The sequence below is a fragment of the Magnolia sinica genome, chromosome 19 (genome assembly GCF_029962835.1).
Source record: "Magnolia sinica isolate HGM2019 chromosome 19, MsV1, whole genome shotgun sequence".
Taxonomy (NCBI): domain Eukaryota; kingdom Viridiplantae; phylum Streptophyta; class Magnoliopsida; order Magnoliales; family Magnoliaceae; genus Magnolia; species Magnolia sinica.
In genome coordinates this window covers 27,616,008-27,635,399 of record NC_080591.1, presented here as the reverse complement: position 1 = coordinate 27,635,399, position 19,392 = coordinate 27,616,008, and the positions used below count along the sequence as shown (strand labels likewise).

Here is a 19,392-nt window from a genome sequence, read left to right as displayed (position 1 = left end):
AAATTCACCACTAAGTGAAGGCAATTGACCACGAAGTGAAGGAAATTGACTACGAAGTGAAGGAATTAAATGGATTTCACCACGAAATGAGTGAAATTCTTCGCGAATTAAAGGAAATTGACCGCGAAGTGAAGGAAATTCATCTCGAAGTACATGAATAGAATGGATTTCACCGTGAAATGAGTGAAATTCACTTCAAATTGAAGGAAATTGACCGCGAAGTGAATGAAATTCACTGTGAAGTAGATGAATTAAATGGATTTCACCGCAAAATGAGTGAAATTCAATGCAAAATGAAGGGAATTGATTGCGAAGTGAAGGAAATTCACCGCGAAGTGAAGGAATTGAATGGATTTCACCGCAAAGTGAAGGAAATTGACTGCAAAGTGAAGGAATTGAATGGATTTCACCACGAAATGAGTGAAATTGACCGCAAAGTGAAGGAAATTGACAGCAAAGTGAAGGAAATTGACCGTAAAGTAGATGAATTGAATGGATTTCACTGCGAAATGAGTGAAATTCACCGCGAATTGAAGGAAATTGACCGCGAAGTTAAAGAAATTCACTGGAAAGTAGATGAATTGAATGAATTTCACCGTGAAATGAGTGAAATTAACCGCGAAGTGAAGGACATTGACCGTGAAGTGAAGGAAATTCACCGCGAAGTAGATGAAATTAACTAATACACAAACAAATCACCATTCATAATGAAATCACTATTAACAAGACATTATTTACTACAAATTTACAATAAAATATACAGGATATTATTTACAACAAATTACATCATTTCACCCTAAATGTTTTACAAGACATCATCTACAACATTTCACAAACTTTCCCCATTCCTCTCACGCCTAAGACAAATATATCATCTTTTGTGGACACTCAGACAATCATAGGCTATTGAATTCCTAAAGATGGGAGTCAATTTCTGCAAGTCTGTGCCTAACAAAATTCGATCACTACATAAAATGTCAATATATTTCATGACAAATATACTGCAATCATATCCGTTCGTTTGCTTTGGTATAAAAGTATCTTCTTTGACCGTCCAAGCATTCTTGTCCAACACAGACATATCTCCTATGGCATGGAATATTATAGGCAAGCCCTCCTTCATCAGCTCGATATGTTCCTTGTATCAACTGACTGCCCTCGAATATAAACCATCGAGAATAACGATCTCTCGGGCTTGAGGGTGGATGATTATAAAGTACCAATGACTGTTGGCGTAGTTGACTGGTACGTATGCTTGTCCATGTTTGACAAGATAAGATATCATTAGAGAAATAATAGAAATGGATACACCTTGCGTTGATAACTTGCAACGACATCATTACCTATTCATACTGCCACATGGGCTTGTGCCCTTCTCGAGGTTTAGCAATGCCGTTCCAAGTGAAAGTGCTCGACTTATAAGTAAATTTCAACAAGTTCGTAGCCTATTTTACTCATTTATCAGTTAATTTCATGAAGTTGTAAGTCAATTTTCGCAAGTTCTTGGTTAAAAAGATGTCAATTTCAAGCGATTATCGGTCATTTTGATGAATTTTGAGTCAAAGTGGCCAACTCATTGGTGAAATTTAATAAGTTTGCGGCCAATTTCACTCAGTTATCATTACAATTTTTGAGTTTTATGTTGCATTTTGGCCCGAGAACGTCTTGAAATTGACCGCGAAGTGAGTGAAGTAGACCGCAAAATCACTTTAATTGACCAGGAATTAACTAAAATTAACCACAAACTAAGTTAAATTAACCACGAACTGATTGAAATTGATCGCGAACTTTACTGAAATTCACTGCCCACTGAGTTAAATTGATCGCGAATTGATTGTGTTTGACCGCTGACTAAGTGAAATTGATCGGGGACTAAGTGAAATTGATCAGGGACTACTTCAAATTAACATCTTGAACTGAGTTAAATTGACCGCAAACATCATGGAATTGACTGATAACTGAGTTAAATTGACCGCAAATATCATGAAATTGACCGCGAACATCGTGAAATTGATTGAGAACTGAGTTAAATTGACGGTGAACATCGTGAAATTGACCGCGAACAAGCTTAAGTTAGAGAAATTGACCGCGAACTAAGTTAAATTGACCGCGAACTAAGTTAAACTGATTGATAAGTAAGTGATAAGCAGTTATCGATCAATTTCACACAATTATCAGTCAATTTCAAGCAGTTATTGGTCAATTTCACATAATTCTTGGTCAAGATGTCAATTTCAAGCAGTTCTAAGTCAATTTAACGCAGTTCTCGGTCAATTTAACTCAGTTCGCAGTCAATTTAACTCAGTTCGCGGTCATTTTAACTTACTTCGCGGTCAATTCTGAAAAGGCCAAGCTATATGTCCTAGAGGGGGGTGAATAGGACTATGCCAAATTTAAAATAATAATAGCGGAATCAAATAATAAGATAGCCAAGTAAAGAAAAGATAGCAATCCACAATATAGAATGTAAAGCAATCACAAATTTTAGTTGTTCTAAGGACAACCTTTCACCATAAAAACCATGGGTTTATGGCAGGACAACCTTACTAGAACAATTAGAGAATTAAAAGTTAAAACTGAAAAGGATTAAAAAGAAATAACTAGAATTGAAATCTAAATTATTATAGCATTCCCCACAATGCTTGAAATGTAAATATTACAACATTCACATCCACACATACATCCACAATTCTGAATGATAAATGATAGGAAAAATAAATCACACATCCACAAAACACAAAGAGTTATAGTGGTTCGCCTGTGTGTACACCAACTGTTCAACAACAGCTACACAGCTACTCCACTCCTAATATCCTCACACAGTGGATATTAGCGTTCACTGATCAAATAGGTTTTTCTTAGGTTTACCTAAAACCCTCACAATTGTGTTTTTCAATAGGTTTACACAATTAAAAAAAAACCCCACTTCTGAGTTTTTCTGGCTCTCCTCAGATAACCAATTAGTTGAGATTTTTCTGGCTTAACCTCAAATAAAACCAAAAAGATGGAAATTTACAATAAAGTAAAATACCTGGATTTCTCCTTTTGTTGTAGCCCGAAAGAACCAGATCGGAGTTAAAGTTTGAATATTGAAGTTCAACGTCCACACTCACTTTAATATGGTTCTAGGTTCTAGATTGATTTTAAATTAAACCAATTGGGCTAGCACTATTTGATTTTGATTTCAAGAAGAAGGAATATAGCAGTTCCTCTTTCAAATCAGATTAGAATATAGAAACAAAATCGAATTGATAAAGCTAACAGAAGAGAATATTAAATATGTACAACGTAGCTTAAAAAGAACACTAACTTATCTCAGAGTGATGCCTTGATATTTCTTGAATTCAGTTTTTATTCTCTGAAACTCATGCTCTATTTATAGTTACAGAAACATGTCTTCGACTGGTCCTAGAACACCACGACTAGTCGAAGAAGAAACGGATTTTTGAATTTTTGAGCACAATCAGATAAAACCGTTCCATGACTGGTCGAAGGTAGTCCACGACCGGTCGTGAGGCACTAGATATAGTTGCTATAGTTTGAGTCGAAGCTACTGGACTGGTCGTAGGATGAGTCGTGCACTGTTCACATGACCAGTCAAGCAGTCTCCAGGACTAGTCGAAGCTTAACAAAAAATTTCAAAAAATTACAACAAACTTAGGATTAGTCCTAAAATTTCTTGGACTGGTCGATCCAGTGCTAGGACTAGTCGAACAGGGTTTAGGACTAGTCTTAAAACAGGCCAAACACATATATAATGAATCAAATTGAATTATGTGTTCAAAATGACCTATCTTAAGGTCAATCTATGGTCAATCATACCTTGAAAGTGAGGTATGAACATCGAGACTTTATTTCTTCAAAAGATGATTGACCTTTGAAGATTGTGAAGCTTGAGATCTCTCTACTTGATGTAGCTTGAACTTGAGATCTTTTAGAGCTTGAATTTCACTTCATCTTGAGTTGTACACTGACTTGAATCTTGAATAAGAACACTCCATTCGTTGTAGCTTGAACTTGCATTTCTTGAAATGGCTTAAAATGGCTTGAAGTAGTTCTTCATTCTTGACTGAAGCAATGTGTTTATAGAGTCGATGCGATGTCTTGAACATATATACCAATGAGCTACACGAGACATAAATTGAAGTTTTGGTACCACAAAATTTGACAACCAAAGGAGCCTAAAACCATAGCACTTACAATCTCCCCCTTTGTCAAATTTGTGACAAAACACAATAATAATAAGAGAAGCATCTCAATAAAGAATCATGCACCAGTTGTATAACAACTAGCAACCTTCTCACAACTCCCCCTGAGTAGCACATATATATAAAAAAAAATGCTTGCTACTATACCACATTCACAATCCATATTAATCCATATGCAATCCATATGCAAAACTAAAAAAATTCTCCCCCTTTTTGTCAAAATATGACAAAGGAAGCAAATAGAATGAAAAGGATAATAAATAGGAGAGTAATAAATGGATTAATTAGCCAAGATGAAAGCAAGTTAAAGTCCACATACCATTAACTAGTTTAAACAAATGTCAGTCAACCAAACACAGTTCACATACCAACAAAAGTAGAATCAAAGTTATTACAGACCAAAGAGTAAATCACTTAATTCGATCCAAAAGAAGGAGCAGATATGGTAGGATCAATTTGATGAATGCCCTTGTTAATGCGCTTAAGATACTTACGTATATATTTAAATTGTAGATCATGGGCAACATTCATATTCTCTACCTTCTCCTCCAATGCATGTAAATGCGCATCAAAATCAGATGGTTCATAGTCAGGATCATTAGCAGAGTCAGATTCAATTTCATCAGAAATATCATCCATATCTATATCATCTGGAGGAAGATCACCACCCTCTTCTTCATTCACATTTGCTGCTTCACCATCACCTATATCCACTTGGCCTTCAGCCAATCGTAACTTCATCTTGTTAATATTTGAATTGTTGAAAATAAGATGATAAATAGGAGTCTCTCCAACAGGCATAGCGACTAGCATATGTGTAGCCAACGCAGTCATAAGATACGCAAATGGAATATCACTGTAGCCAGGATGGATACGAAATTGAATGATGGAATGACAGATCAAAGAGGGAAGACAAACATTTACACCAGTAATGATAGAATACAAAATACGGACCATGAATGAAGTCAGTTCTGTTTTGTTACCAGAATGTGGATACAGATTAGAAATAAAGATACGATGCAAAACTCTCTATCTAAGTAACAAAACTCTGTATCTGGGTAACAAATATTTGGAGATGAGGGCATTCCCGTTCTGAGTCCATTAGGCATCCATGTTACATAACGCTCTAGTAAAAATGCATTTTTCATATTCTGAGACTTTCTCAGCTAGAGAGCTAGGTGGAATACCGTCATCATTAACCGGTATGTCCAAAAGGCCAGAAATTAAATGACGATCAACTAAAAAAGGGCCTTCTCTAGTAGTAATGGAAAAAGTCAAATGTTCAGTAGAAAATTTAGATATGCACGCAAACATGGCCTGCACAATAGACTGGTATGCCGGCCCACCCCAACATAAAATGTTATCCCAACCTACAGATTGAAGTAGTGGAAGGAGACTAAAACGAGCAATGTAATCAAGGTCAATAGGTCTTTCCACGATAACATTTCGCAAACGCAAATCTCGAACATAAAATGGATCATCTTCGGGAGACCGAAGGTGACGCCTTGTAATTAGAGTAGATCTGGATGAAGAGGGACCTCAGTATTTTTCTTTTTCCCTCTAGAATCCATTTACTTGAATAAAACCAAAGCAACAAGATATCACAAAGGAAGTAGAGATGGGTTTTTCTAAATTAGCAAATGGAGAGGAAAACCCCAAAATCTCAACAAAGCAAATCAAGCACTCCAATGACGAAAATGAAGAGAATAGAACATGAATTTACAAAATTGAAAAAAAAATGCACTAATCTTGACAAATCAGACAGTTGGGTTCGACTGGTCGTGCTACGGCCCGTTCAAGAAGAAAGAAGAAATGAGGAAGAAATGGCGTTTTCCCCAAATATAACATCCAGCGCGCTACACGACTGGTCGTGGACAGTCCTCGACCGGTCGTGCCACGACTGGTCGTGGACCATCCTCGACTGGTCATGTACTAGCAAAAATATTCATTTTCCATAAAACTTTAAAATTTAAATTAACAAAATATCAAATATATATACAATATGATATAAGTATGCATGAATATTCAATTTAAATTGCACATACCAAGATCAAATTTTAATTTATTAAACCTGCTTTTATCGAGTGGTTTAGTGAAAATGTCAGCAAGTTGAGTCTCGATAGGAATGTGTTTCAAAGATATCAGTTTTTCTTCCACTAATTCATGAATGTAATGAAACCTACTGTCAATGTACTTAGTACGTGAATGCTGGATTAGATTTTTTAAAATATTTATTGCACTGGAATTATCGCAATATAAAACCATTGAATCCTATACAATTCCATAATCGCTTAACATATGTTTCATCCAAACAAGCTGAGTACATGCATTACCTGCTGTGATGTATTCAGCCTTAGCAGTTGAGAGCGATATAGAACTTTGTTTCTTGTTAAACTAAGAAACCAAATAATTTCTAATATAAAAACAACCACCACTGGTTGATTTCCTGTCATTAATATTACCAGTCCAATCAGCATCTGAGTACCCAGCCAATTGAACACTAGTCTCATGTGGATACCAAAGATTCAAATTAGCAGAACTTGCGACATATCGCATAATCCGCTTAACAACAGTTAAATGAGACTCTTTAGGATTAAACTGATATCTAGCGCAAATACCAACACTTAAAGCAATATCAGGTCTACTAGCAGTTAAATAAAGTAAACTGCCAATCATACTTTGATATAATTTAGGATCAACATCTTTACCTGTAGAGTCCTTTAAGAGTCCTAGAGTTGTACTCAGAGTATCAAAATTCTTACCATTCTCAAATCTGAACTTTTTGATTAAGTTCAGAGCATATTTGGTTTGTGAAATAAAAATGCCATCTGGTTGTTGTTTTACTTGCAACCCGAGGAAATAATTCAATTCCCCAACCATACTCATTCCGAACTTAGATTTCATTAAATCTGCAAACTCAACAATCATGTTAGTACAGGTTGATCCATAAATAATATCATCAGCATAGATTTGCACTATTAAGATATGATCATTATGTTTATTAACAAAGAGCGTCTTATCGACACTACCCATTTGAAAATTATGACTTAGTAAAGACTTAGTCAATTTCCCGTACCATGCCCTAGGAGCTTGTTTTAGACCATAGAGAACTTTTTAAAGACGGTATATATGATCAGCAAACTTAGGGTCTTTAAACCCTATAGGTTGTTCAACATATACTTCTTTATGTAAATCGCCATTTAAAAAAGCATTCTTTACATCCATTTGATAAATTTTAAATTTTCTAAAGCATGCAATAGATATAAAAAGTCAGATTGATTCAAGACGAGCTACTGGGGCAAAGGTTTCATCGTAATCAATGCCTTCAATTTGAGTATACCATTGTACAACCAGTCTTGCCTTGTTTCGAATTATATTACCAAGTTCATCAGACTTATTTTTGAAAATCTACTTTGTTCCAATAATATGTTTATCTTTAGGTCTAGGAACAAGGTACCAGACATCATTTCGAACAAACCGATTAAGTTCTTCTTGCATAGCAACTATCCAGTTTTCGTCAGAAATGGCTTCTTTTACATTAGCCGATTCAATCTGGGATGTAAAACACACGTAATTACATATATCTTCTAATTGTTTACGAGTGCGCACACCAGTGAGAGGGTTTCCAAGAATCTGAGTGGTTGGATGATCTTTAATAATCCTTAATTCAGAATTATTTTGACTTGATGAAGTATCTGATTTATCAATTAAAAGAACTTCATTATTATCTGAACTTGGGACAAGTGTATTCAAGTGATCATCAATGACCACATTAATAGACTCTTGAATCACACTGGTCCTTTTGTTCAGTACACGATATGCGCTACTGGTTAAAGAATATCGTAAAAAGATCCCTTCATCACTTTTTGTGTCAAACTTTCCCAGATTTTCACGGTCACGCAAAATATAACACTTGTTGCAAAAAATTCGAAAGTATTTGACAGTAGGCTTCTTATCAAACCACATTTCATAAGCCGTTTTATTATTAGATGTATATGTATAAACCCAGTTGATAATATAGCAGGCGGTATTCGTGGCTTCAGCCTAAAGATTTCTGGAGAGCTTCATACTTTTAACATTACATTTTCCATTTCTTGAAGCACTCTATTTTTCCTTTCCACAATTCCATTTTGTTGTGGTGTTTTGGGCGTAGAGAATTCATGCGATATTCCCTGATTGCTACAGAACTTCTCAAAATTGCTATTTTCAAATTTAGATCCATGATCACTACGGATCTTACTGACCAGAGAACCTTTTTCCGTTTGGATTCGTTTGAGTATCCTTTTAACTTCATCTAGGGTTTCTAATTTATCCCTCAAGAAAGCTACCCAAGTGAATCGGGTAAAATCATCCATGATTACTAAAATGTGTTTTTACCACCTCGACTCTCCGTCCTGGTAGGTCTTATAAGATCCATAAGGAGAAGCTCGAGTGGTCTTGATGTGGCATTGGAGTTCACCTTTTTGTGAGAGCTCCTAGTTTGCTTGCCATACTGGCATTCGCCACATATTTTAATTTAGGTAGACCTCTTATTAGTTCTCTTTTGCTCAATCTAGATAAATTACGGTAGTGTACATGTCCAAGGCGTTTATGCCATAATTCTGTCTCATCGGTATGGACAATGTAACACGATTGATATGATGAGCTACCATCGCTTACAATATAGCAGTTTTCAGAAGTCCTGCGACCAGTTAATATTACAGAACCCTTTTTGTTTAAGATTTTACAACCTTGATTAGAAAATTTCACGCTATGATTATTATCACTTATTTGAGATATACTTAACAAGTTGTGTTTTAGCCCCTCAACATATAAAACATTCTTAAATAAGGGGAGGTTATAGTGTTGAACAGTACCTTGGCTAACAATCTTGCAGTTGCTACCATCACCAAATGTGACTGACCTATCAGTCATATCTTTAAGATCGGTGAATAAAGCCTTGTCGCATGTCATATGCCTGGAGCACCCACTATCTAGGTACTACTTTGAATGGCTTGTAACTTTGAAAACAGTGTGGGCAACCAAGTTGGTAACCTTAGGAACCCATTTCATAACTGTTTTGGGTTTAAGAGTATAGTTGGTCTTCTTCTGTTTGTTGTTGTAAGAATGACTTACTGAGTTAGATTTTAAGAGCTCCTAAAGTAAATCAACTATTTTTTCAGCTAAAGGGTTTCGGTTCTAATTTTTATAATTGATGTAGTTGCTTTTAGGTTTTTGAAAAGTTTTAGCTTTTTTAGAAAAAATTTGATTTGTACTTTTCCCTTTTGAGTTTGAGGTCTCTCCTTTTACAACCTGAGGAGGAGTATTCTTCTGTTTAGGAGGAATATTTTTATCGTAGCCCAACCCGGATCTGTCGCCACATTTTCTATATCCGGATAAAAGTTTTTCTAACTTTGGATCTCCTTAGGCATATCTCCATGTATCCTTTAAACTCAAAAGTGAAGAGTTTTTAAGTTTAAGTTTATCATTTTCAGATTTAAGATTTTCAATCAGGGAGGTTTTGAATTCTAAATCACATTTAGTCTTTTCAAAACAATCAGAAATATGGGATTTTTCTAAAACAAGAGACTTAAAATTTTCTTTAAGCTTTAAAAATTTTTCTTTTTGAAGTTTAAGTTTGACAACAATTTTACAACTTTCCATATATAGGGCATTGTAAGCATCTTGAAGATCATCTTCATTTTCACAATCACTATTCGGATTTTCTTCACTAGTTGAATCATCATTATCTGAAAAAGTGAACTTGGCCAGAGTCATAAGGGCTTTAACTTCGCTGCCCGACTTGGTTTTAAAATCTTTTGATTTAGAAGAGGCTTCAGAATCAGAGGATTCATCCCAAGTAGCCAACATACCCTTCTTTTTGGGTTTATCCTTTTTAGGACACTTGTTTGCTAAATGCCCATATTCATGGCAGTTGTAATACTGACTGTCTTTTAATGATTTTCGAGTTTTAGAATTTTCTTCCTATCATTGGATTTTTTAAAATCAACCCTCTTTTTACTTTTGAAAATTTTGTAAAACTTTTTCGCTAAAAGGGTCATATCATCTTCAGAGTTTTCTAAATCAAAATTGTTATTATTTTCTTAAAAACTATTTTTAGAAGATTTAAGAGCAATAGATTTACCTTTTGGAGCTTTAAAAGTTAACTCATAAGTTTGTAAAGAGACAACTAATTCCTCTACCCTCATATTATCCGTATCACGAAGTTCCTGGATCGCAGTTACCTTAGAATTGAACCGTTCAGGAAGTGAGCGCAGTATTTTTGCACATACTTTACTTTTAGGAATTTTATCACCAAGAACCCACAGAGAGTTCACCATGTCATTTAATCTAGTGTAAAAGTCCATAAACATTTCTTTTTCTTCCATATGTATTTCTTCAAATTTGGTTGTGAGGATTTGAACTTTAGATTTCTTGACGATTGATGTTCCCTCGTGTGTCATTTCTAAAATATCCCAAGCTTGCTTTGCAGAATCACAGGATATAATTCTTTTAAATTCATCCGGTGATGGTGCGCAAGTGATTGCATTTAGTGCTTTTGCGTTTACACTACTCTCACTTTTCTGAAGAATTGGTCCATGAAAAATAAGGTGTTACTCTCATTGATTTTGATCCATCGATACCAGTTACTTCAGTGGTAGGATGGGTCCATTTAGTCACTGTGGCTAGCCACACATTTTCATTCATGAATTTTAGAAAATTTCTCATTCTAGCAATCTAATAGGCATAATTGGTGTCATCAAAAGGTAGAGGCCTAGTGACTGAAAGGCTATCAAAAATTGACATCTTAAATATAGCTTAGATCGATTAGGTCAGGAAATAAATCCAAATATAAAGAATTAAAAGCGAGCTATTAGGCTCTAATACCACTTGAAAAGGCCAAGCTAGATGTCTTAGAGGGTAAGTGAATAGGACTATGCCAAATTTAAAATAATAACAGCGGGATTAAATAATAAGATAGCCAAGTAAAGGAAAGATAGCAATCCACAATACATAATGTAAAGCAATCACAAATTCTAGTTGTTCTAAGGACAACCTTTTACCATAAAAACCAAGGGTTTATGACAGGACAACCTTACTAGAACAATTAGAGAATTAAAAGCTAAAACTGAAGAGGATTAAAAAGAAATAACTAGAATTGAAATGTAAATTATTACAACATTCCCCACAATGCTTGAAATGTAAATATTACAACATTTACATCCACACATACATCTACAATTCTGAATGATAAATGATAGGAAAAATAAATCACACATCCACAAAACACAAAGAGTTATAGTGGTTTGCTTGTGTGTACACCAACTGTTTAACAACAACCACACAGCTACTCCACTCCTAATATCCTCACACAATGGATATTAACGTTCACTAATCAAATAGGTTTTTCTCAGGGTCACCTAAAACCCTCACAATTGTGTTTTTCAGTGGGCTTACAATTAAAAGAAATCCCACTTTTGAGTTTTTCCGGCTCTCCTCAGATAACTAATTAATTGAGATTTTTTTGGCTTAACCTCAAATAAAACCAAAAAGATGGAAATTTACAATAAAGTAAAATACCTGGATTTCTCCTTTTGTTGTAGCCCGGAAGAACCAGATCGGAGTTGAAGTTCGAATATTGAAGTTCAATGTCCACACTCACTTTAATATGGTTCTAAGTTTTAGATTGATTTTAAATTAAACCAATTGGGCTAGCTCTATTTGATTTTGATTCCAAGAAGAAGGAATATAGCAGTTCCTCTTTCGAATCAGATTGAAATATAGAAACAAAATCAAATTAATAAAGCTAACAAAAGATAATATTAAATATGCACAACGTAGCTTAAAAAGAACACTAACTTATCTCAGAGTGATGCTTTGATATTTCTTGAATTGAGTTTCTATTCTCTGAAATTCGTGCTCTATTTATAGTTACAGAAACACGTCTTCGACTGGTCCTGAGGACACCACGACTGGTCGAAGAAGAAATGGATTTTTGAATTTTTGAGCATAATTGGATAAAACCGTTCCACGACTGGTCGAAGGTAGTCCACAACTAGTCGTGAGCTCTCCACGATTGGTCGTGACCTACCCACGACTGGTCGTGGGGCACCAAGTATGGTTGCTGCAGTTTGGGTCGAAGCTGCTGGACTGGTCCTAGGATGAGTCGTGCACTATTCACATGACTGGTCGAGCAGTCTCCAAGACTGGTCGAAGCTTAACAAAAAGTTTTGAAAAATTACAGCAAACTTAGGACTGGTCCTGGAATTTCTTGGACTGGTCGAGCCAATGCTAGGACTAGTCGAACAGGGTTCAGGACTAGTCTTAGAATAGGCCAAACACATATATAATGAATCAAATTGAATTATGTGTTCAAAATGACCTACCCTAAGGTAAATCTATGGTCAATCATACCTTGAAAGTGAGGTATGAACATCGAGACTTTATTTCTTAAGAAGATGATTGACCTTTAAAGATTGCGAAGCTTGAGATCTCTCTACTTGATGTAGCTTGAACTTGAGATCTTCTAGAGCTTGAATTTCATTTCATCTTGAGTTATACACTGACTTGAGTCTTGAACAAGAACACTCCATTCGTTGTAGCTTGAACTTGCATATCTTGAAATGGCTTGAAGTAGTTCTTCGTTCTTAACTGAAGCAATGTCTTTATAGAGTCAATGCGATGTCTTGAACATATATACCAATGAGCTATACAAGACATAAATTGAAGTTTTGGCACTACAAAATTTGACAATCAAAGGAGCATAAAACCATAGCACTTACAAATTTCATTCACTTCGTGGTCAATTTAACTTAGTTCGTGGTAGATTTAACTCAATTCGCGGTCATTAAAACTTAATTCGCGGTCAATTTAACTCAGTAGGTCCTCGGTCTATTTCACTCGGTTTTCGTTCAATTTCACATCGGTCTTCGTTCTTTGTTTAAAAAAGCCTCAATGTAGGCTATTTGAGTAATGAATTTACTCATTTATCGCGACATGTCATACCATAAAAATGTTTTAAAAAAATAACTGGATTGTGGACCGTGCGGATATATCATATATACGGTGGGGTCCACATAATAAAGTTAAGGATTTGAAATATACATGTCATTCGAAGCTTCTTTGATGGGGAGACCATTTTTGTCCTATCTTAGGTTGACAAAAGTCGAAAATGACATGTGGTGCTCCGTGTATTCTCGACCAAAGAAAAGTATACCAAAAATAAGAGTTTTATTCGTAGGATGAACAATCACAAAAGGGGAGAGAAGAAAGTAGAAAAATGAGGGTTTTACTGCTAGGGTGGACAGTCATAAAGGGGGGAGAAGATCTCAAGAATGGGGTTTTTTCTGTTAGGGTGAAGGATCGGGAAGTGGAAAGAAGAATCAGAGTTTTATTTTATTTTTTTACAATTTTTGAAGGAACTACAGCTTTCAAAGCTGTGTCTATGAAGAGGCGAGGGCACTTTGGACCGGTGAGAGTGCGTCTCTACAACAGGAGAGTATTCTTAGAAAGTAAGTATGGAAGGGCTTGATAAGGTACGTGGCTCAAAAGTGAGGAGTATTGTAACATCTTGGATTTTCACTGTTTTGGATTTTAAAAAATCATTTTTTTTATAATTAACTTATATTATTACTTATTGACCATTAGCACTCAATGTTAGTTTATACACGGGTGATATCAGTAAAGAACGGCATAAGTCCGATTAATCAACCGTAGGAAGCCAACGAATTCGCCCGATCACTTGAAAATCAAGTTTAACCCCATGATTTACTCACGTAGGGCCTAAATCTAACCAACTCATCGCTAACTAATCAAGACAATCATAACTAAATTAAAGATCTAACCAAAGCTGAGTCAGATAAGGCTCGAATCTTGACTAATAGACCAAATCAACCCCGTTACTCTTTTAGCCTAAAACCGACAGTTTAAAGTAATCATGACCAAATATCCACTTTCACTAGTTATAAACAGGCCACATTACGAACATAGTTAATCCAAATCCTAATCATTGCCCACGAGAAATCTTAATACCTAATTCATTCCAGAAATGCCCTGATTTTCCGAACAAGCTCTAAACCGCTTGTTGATGGGTCACTAGTTCCAAAATTATAGAATAATGTCCGTCTTACTGGGTTTGACGTCCATCGCGGGAGTCGGACCTAGGTACTGTTCAGAACCGCTCAACTTGAGCCAAAGGACGAGTGCATAGAAGTGCAAATACCTTAAAGAAAGAAGTTGAAACTTAAGTGAATTAGGTCGTCCACTCTTATGCAAAGTTGAGGATTTCGGACCATCGGTTTAAGACCAAACTTCACACGTAGAGTAAGGATATTTTCCTGCTCATATCCATATAGTCACGGCCCTAATTGATCATCGATGACCGTTGAGTAGACTTCTAATCATATCTGTCGAACAACGCATCTAAATGCCGGGCCGAACATGTCCATACGTAGATCATCATTAGGGTTAACTATCCTACGGTGTATATCAATATGTACACCCATAATAGGCCCTAGAGGTTAGAAAAACCCTCTCATAGGGCTAGTATAGTAAAAATCTAACCCTTGGGGCCATTTACACCAAATCTGGCATTATAAAAGGGCCTCATTTAGGCACCCCCTCTCCCCATACGAATTTGACCTAGAAGAAACAAAGGGAGAGAGGAGAGAGAAAGGAGAAAGAAGAGATGAAGAAGAGAGTGAAGGAGGGTGTTGTTGGTGGAGGAGCACAAGGAGACTTGGAACCGTAGCAAATCTCTTCCCTTTCCTCACATTCATAACTCCAAACACAACTTCCAACCGGTCGGGAAGGTAATCACTCATTTTTTTGGAAACCCCTTTTGTATTGAGAGAGAATTTGCATGAAATCCTAACATACAAATGCATTGTCTCAGGATTCCGGCCAATCGATCCTGAGGTTGACACTTCTAGGTCATTTCCCAAGATCTCAACGATCCATAGGTGCGGACTATTATTCTTAGGTGACCTATCACCAATTTTAGTATGAATCTAATGATAATGTTTGTTTGGGTGATGTATTTGGATAATCTAGAGGAAACTTAGGCAAGACCTTACCTTTAGATCCTCTCAATCAATATAGAATAATTATGGAATGTTTGGTGTTCTTTAACATGATTGGGCATGAATTTGGTGTTTGCATGTTCATTGCTTACTTGATCCTTGTATGATGTTTCCTTGTAATATGTATGATACCTTAACCCTTGTGTATTTTGTGTTATGAGATATATGCAATTCTTGGCTTCCTCACTAACCCACATAACACATATGCACATAGTATTATTGAATACCATCAAATCCCTAGGTTAGTCAGGAATCTGAGGTGAGAGAAGGTGGTCCCGTTGGTAGGACTATCCTACGGCTAAATCAGTGAGTTTGGGCAGATGCGAATGGGCGATAGTAGTTGGACTACATGGGTTGCTTGTACACGATGTCGTTCGTCACATATTCTCCTGAACTCACACGATCTAGTCCACTTACTGACCAACCATGTAGATGTTAACCATGTCTGTTTATGCCTGTATGGAACCTGGAACACCCTTCAACCACTGAAGCCCATTGATAACTGTCTGAAATTGATCCACTGACTCGAGACTCGGGCATGATGGAATGAGACACTGTGTCCGAGCTGTCGGCCTACGCTGGGGTGAAGAGCCTTCCCGTAGTGACCGCGAGCAATCTCTCTTCTCAGCACTCCCCATGTGCTTGAATCAGGGATGGGGAACCCGATGAGATCAAGGATCGCGGGGTCTGGCCTCGCACGTTGAGGGACCTTAACCTCACAACTAGTTGAGGGCAATGATATGTGGGGTGTACCAGTTTTTCCAATCTGCTGGATGAACGAAATTAATTAAAAAACTCGGCTAACACAATCATGATCGCATCGCACTAGTTAGGTTAGCGACTTGGCAGTTGAGGTCGCAATGAGGGTGGTTGGTCATGCGCGATCGTTAGATGAAGTCGCTTGAGGGAGTGCTATTGTGAGGGCATACGTTATATTATAATATATGCATATGCATTAATAAAATTAGTTAGGAATCTGTGAATGTATGCCTTTCATTAAGTTCATTATATAATTGGTGCTTGTTGTAACTTAAGGCTAATAGTAACCACTGAGTTAACTACTCACTCCCACTCTGGGATGGTGTTTTAAAGCACCAACCAAACCCTTTTCTAGATGCAAGTGAGGCGGTGCTCGATGAGCCGAGTGAGGTGAGCATGGATAGGGAAGAGGAGCTTCCCTACTCCCAGACTATCGGCGGATCCTTCTAGTCTGAGTTGGGCTACCATGGGGTATGGGCCAGGGCTCTAGTCGCTTTGGGTCATGTATGAGTGAGACTAGTTTTCTCTTTAGATGACTTGAGATTTGTGGTTTAGATACTTTTATATTTAGTGGCACTCGATACTGCTTTATAATTTACTTACGCTGCATGCCTTGCTGAACTCTCTATTGTTTATGAAATCATCCAAATGTAATTAAAATTTGAAGCCCATTAGGGCACCCATGGCACCTGGGAATTCGGGAGCCGAGTTCCTACACGGCCCTTGAAAAACCGGGGTATTACTAGTACAATAGGAAAAAGGTGGACAAATTTGGGGAGCGGGTTGGGTGAGACCTCGAATTGACCGGGGTGGGTGGGACCCCTGATTATGGAGCTCACCATGATGTATGTGACTACATCTACGCCCTCCATCCATATTGAAAGCTAATGTGACTACATCTACGCAGTCCACACCACAAGAAATGAAGCAGCTCCAAATTCTAGATGGACCATAGTACTGGAAACAGTGGGATTGACCATTAAAAACATTTTATGGGCCACAAAAGCTTTGGATCAAGATGATATTTGTATGGCCTCTTCATCTAGATGTTTGTGACCTTATCAACAGGTTGGATGGAAAATAAACATTCCGGTGGAATGCTTGAGGTTTTTAATGGTGGGGATTCAATCACTACTATTTCTTGTGGTATGGTCCACCTAAGATTTAAGTTAGCTTAATTTTTGGCATCATTCCCTGAAATGAGTTTTCAAAAATGGTTGGATGGTGTGGATTTAAGGCACATATACCACTGTGAGCTGAGCCCATCAGTCGGGTCTCACCGAATCGGCTCCCTAAATTCTGATTGGTCGGCATTTTACTCCTGAATCTGGACCGTTGACTATTTTCAACCACAATCCACCAATAATCCATTTAAAACATATGTAGCCACTGCAAAATTGTCTTTATGATCTATGTAGTTTAGGATGATTTTAATGGTGGATATCCAATCACTATTGTTTTCCTATGGTGTGATCCACCTGAGCTTTATATCCCTCTAATTTGTGGTATAAAATCCTAAAATGATCTGTAAAAATGGATGAAATACATGCATCATGGTGGGGCCCATAGAGCACTGGCCATCAGCCACGGGGCTGATGGCAGGGGGAGTAGCTAATCCGTTTCCGCACAAGGATTCTTGGTGGGGCCCACTGCGATGTTTGTGAGAAATCAAACCTGTCCATCCGTTTTTTAATCTCATTTTAGGACACAGAAAAAATAAGGTGGATCCAAAACTCAAATGGGCCACGAGAGATGAAAAAATGGGGCTTTAGTTTTCACCGTTGAAATATTTATATGGCTACAAAAGTTTTGTATCGATCTAAGTTTTCGGTGTTTTCACTTCATCCCAGTAAAAATGACTTTATAAGCAGTTTGTATGGCATATAAACATCAAGGCAAAGCCCAGGAAGATTTCAACGGTAGGAATTCCTTTTACCACTGTTTCATCTTGTATGGCCCATTTGAGTTTTGGATCCTCCTAATTTTTGGTCATATGTCATAAAATGAGCTTGAAAAATGGATGGACGGGTTGGATTTCTCATAAACATCACGGTGGACCCCACCTTGCATCCCAGGCAGGAACTTCCTGCGAAAGCCTTTCGCAGGAAATCCGCGTCCGACTTGCAGACCGTTAGGGTTTAAACGGTCATTCTTGCATTCGTTTATAGGGTTTTGCCTCCCATCTCTCCAAAAAGCAATTCAACCATGGATGAGACCTCAAACCCAGTGGCCCATCCAAGGAAGAAGAAGGCTCCCAGGAACCAGACCGCACAATCCCAGCTCCAATCAGCACTTGCAACGTGTACGAAGGCCAACGACCTCCCAACCGCCCTTTCCCTATACCAGAACGCCCTCTCCCAAAACCTCCACCTCACCCCTTCCCATTTCAACAGTCTCCTCTATCTCTGCTCCTCATCCCACGATCCTTCCATCTCCACCGTCGAAACCGGCTTCCAAATCTTCGACCGCATGATCGCCGCCAGCATTGCACCGTCCGAAGCCACCCTCACTGCTGTGGCCCGCCTCGCTGCTGCTAAATCGGATGGCGATCTGGCCTTCAGGTTGATCAAGGAGAATGCTTCCAAGTATGGGATTTTACTGAGACTGAGAACATACGGGCCGGCGTTGTTTGCATTCTGTGCGAAGAACGAGGCAGAGAAGGCATATGAGGTCGAGGAGGAGATGATCGCGAATGGGGTTTCTCCGGAGGAGGTGGAGATTTCCGGGCTCTTGAAGGTGAGCGCGGAAATGGGGAGGGGCGATAAGGTTTATGTGTATTTGCAGAAGATGAGGAATGCAGTGAAATGTGTGAAGGAAGAGACAGCAGAGGTTATTGGGACATGGTTTAAGAACGAGGCAGCGGCAGAGGTTGGGGGATTGTCGTCGGATTGGAATGTGGGTTCTGTTCAGGAGGCGGTTTTGAGGAATGGTGGAGGGTGGCATGGGCTGGGGTGGTTGGGTACAGGGAGGTGGTATGTCTGTCGATCGAGGGTTGGGATAGACGGAGTGTGTGGGTGCTGTGGGGAAAGGTTGGTTTGTGTGGATGCTGGCAAGGAAGAGACAGTGAGGTTTGCGGGGTCGATTGTTGAGTTGGCGATGGAGCGGGAGGCCAAGTCAGGTTTCGGCGAGTTTAAGGTGAGTTTTTTTTTTTTTTTTTGGAATTGTGATTGAATTTGAAATCAAAATTTGATGGTTATTGAATTCAAGCGAGTTTTGAATTTGATTAGGATGTACTTTTGTAGTTTGGGGAAATTTAGTAATTTACAATTCAGGTTTCGGGGAGTTTAAGGTGAGTTTTCCAATTGTGATTGAATTTGAAATCAAAATTTGATTGTTATTGAATTCAAGCAAGTTTTGAATTTGAT

General features: G+C 37.7%; 1 protein-coding gene across 2 annotated transcripts in view; it reads left to right on the top strand.

Annotated features, from left to right (window-relative positions):
* Positions 1-18,157: 18,157 nt before the first annotated feature.
* Positions 18,158-19,392, top strand: part of LOC131234363 (proteinaceous RNase P 2) — a 38,868-nt gene continuing 37,633 nt past the window's right edge. The window contains exon 1 of one of the 2 annotated variants that reach the window (XM_058231183.1): positions 18,158-19,162. In XM_058231183.1, the coding sequence (XP_058087166.1) occupies positions 18,233-19,162 (930 nt within the window). In that variant the 5' untranslated portion in view covers positions 18,158-18,232. The remainder of the gene's footprint in view (positions 19,163-19,392) is intronic. The other variant, XM_058231182.1, reaches the window with a different exon arrangement.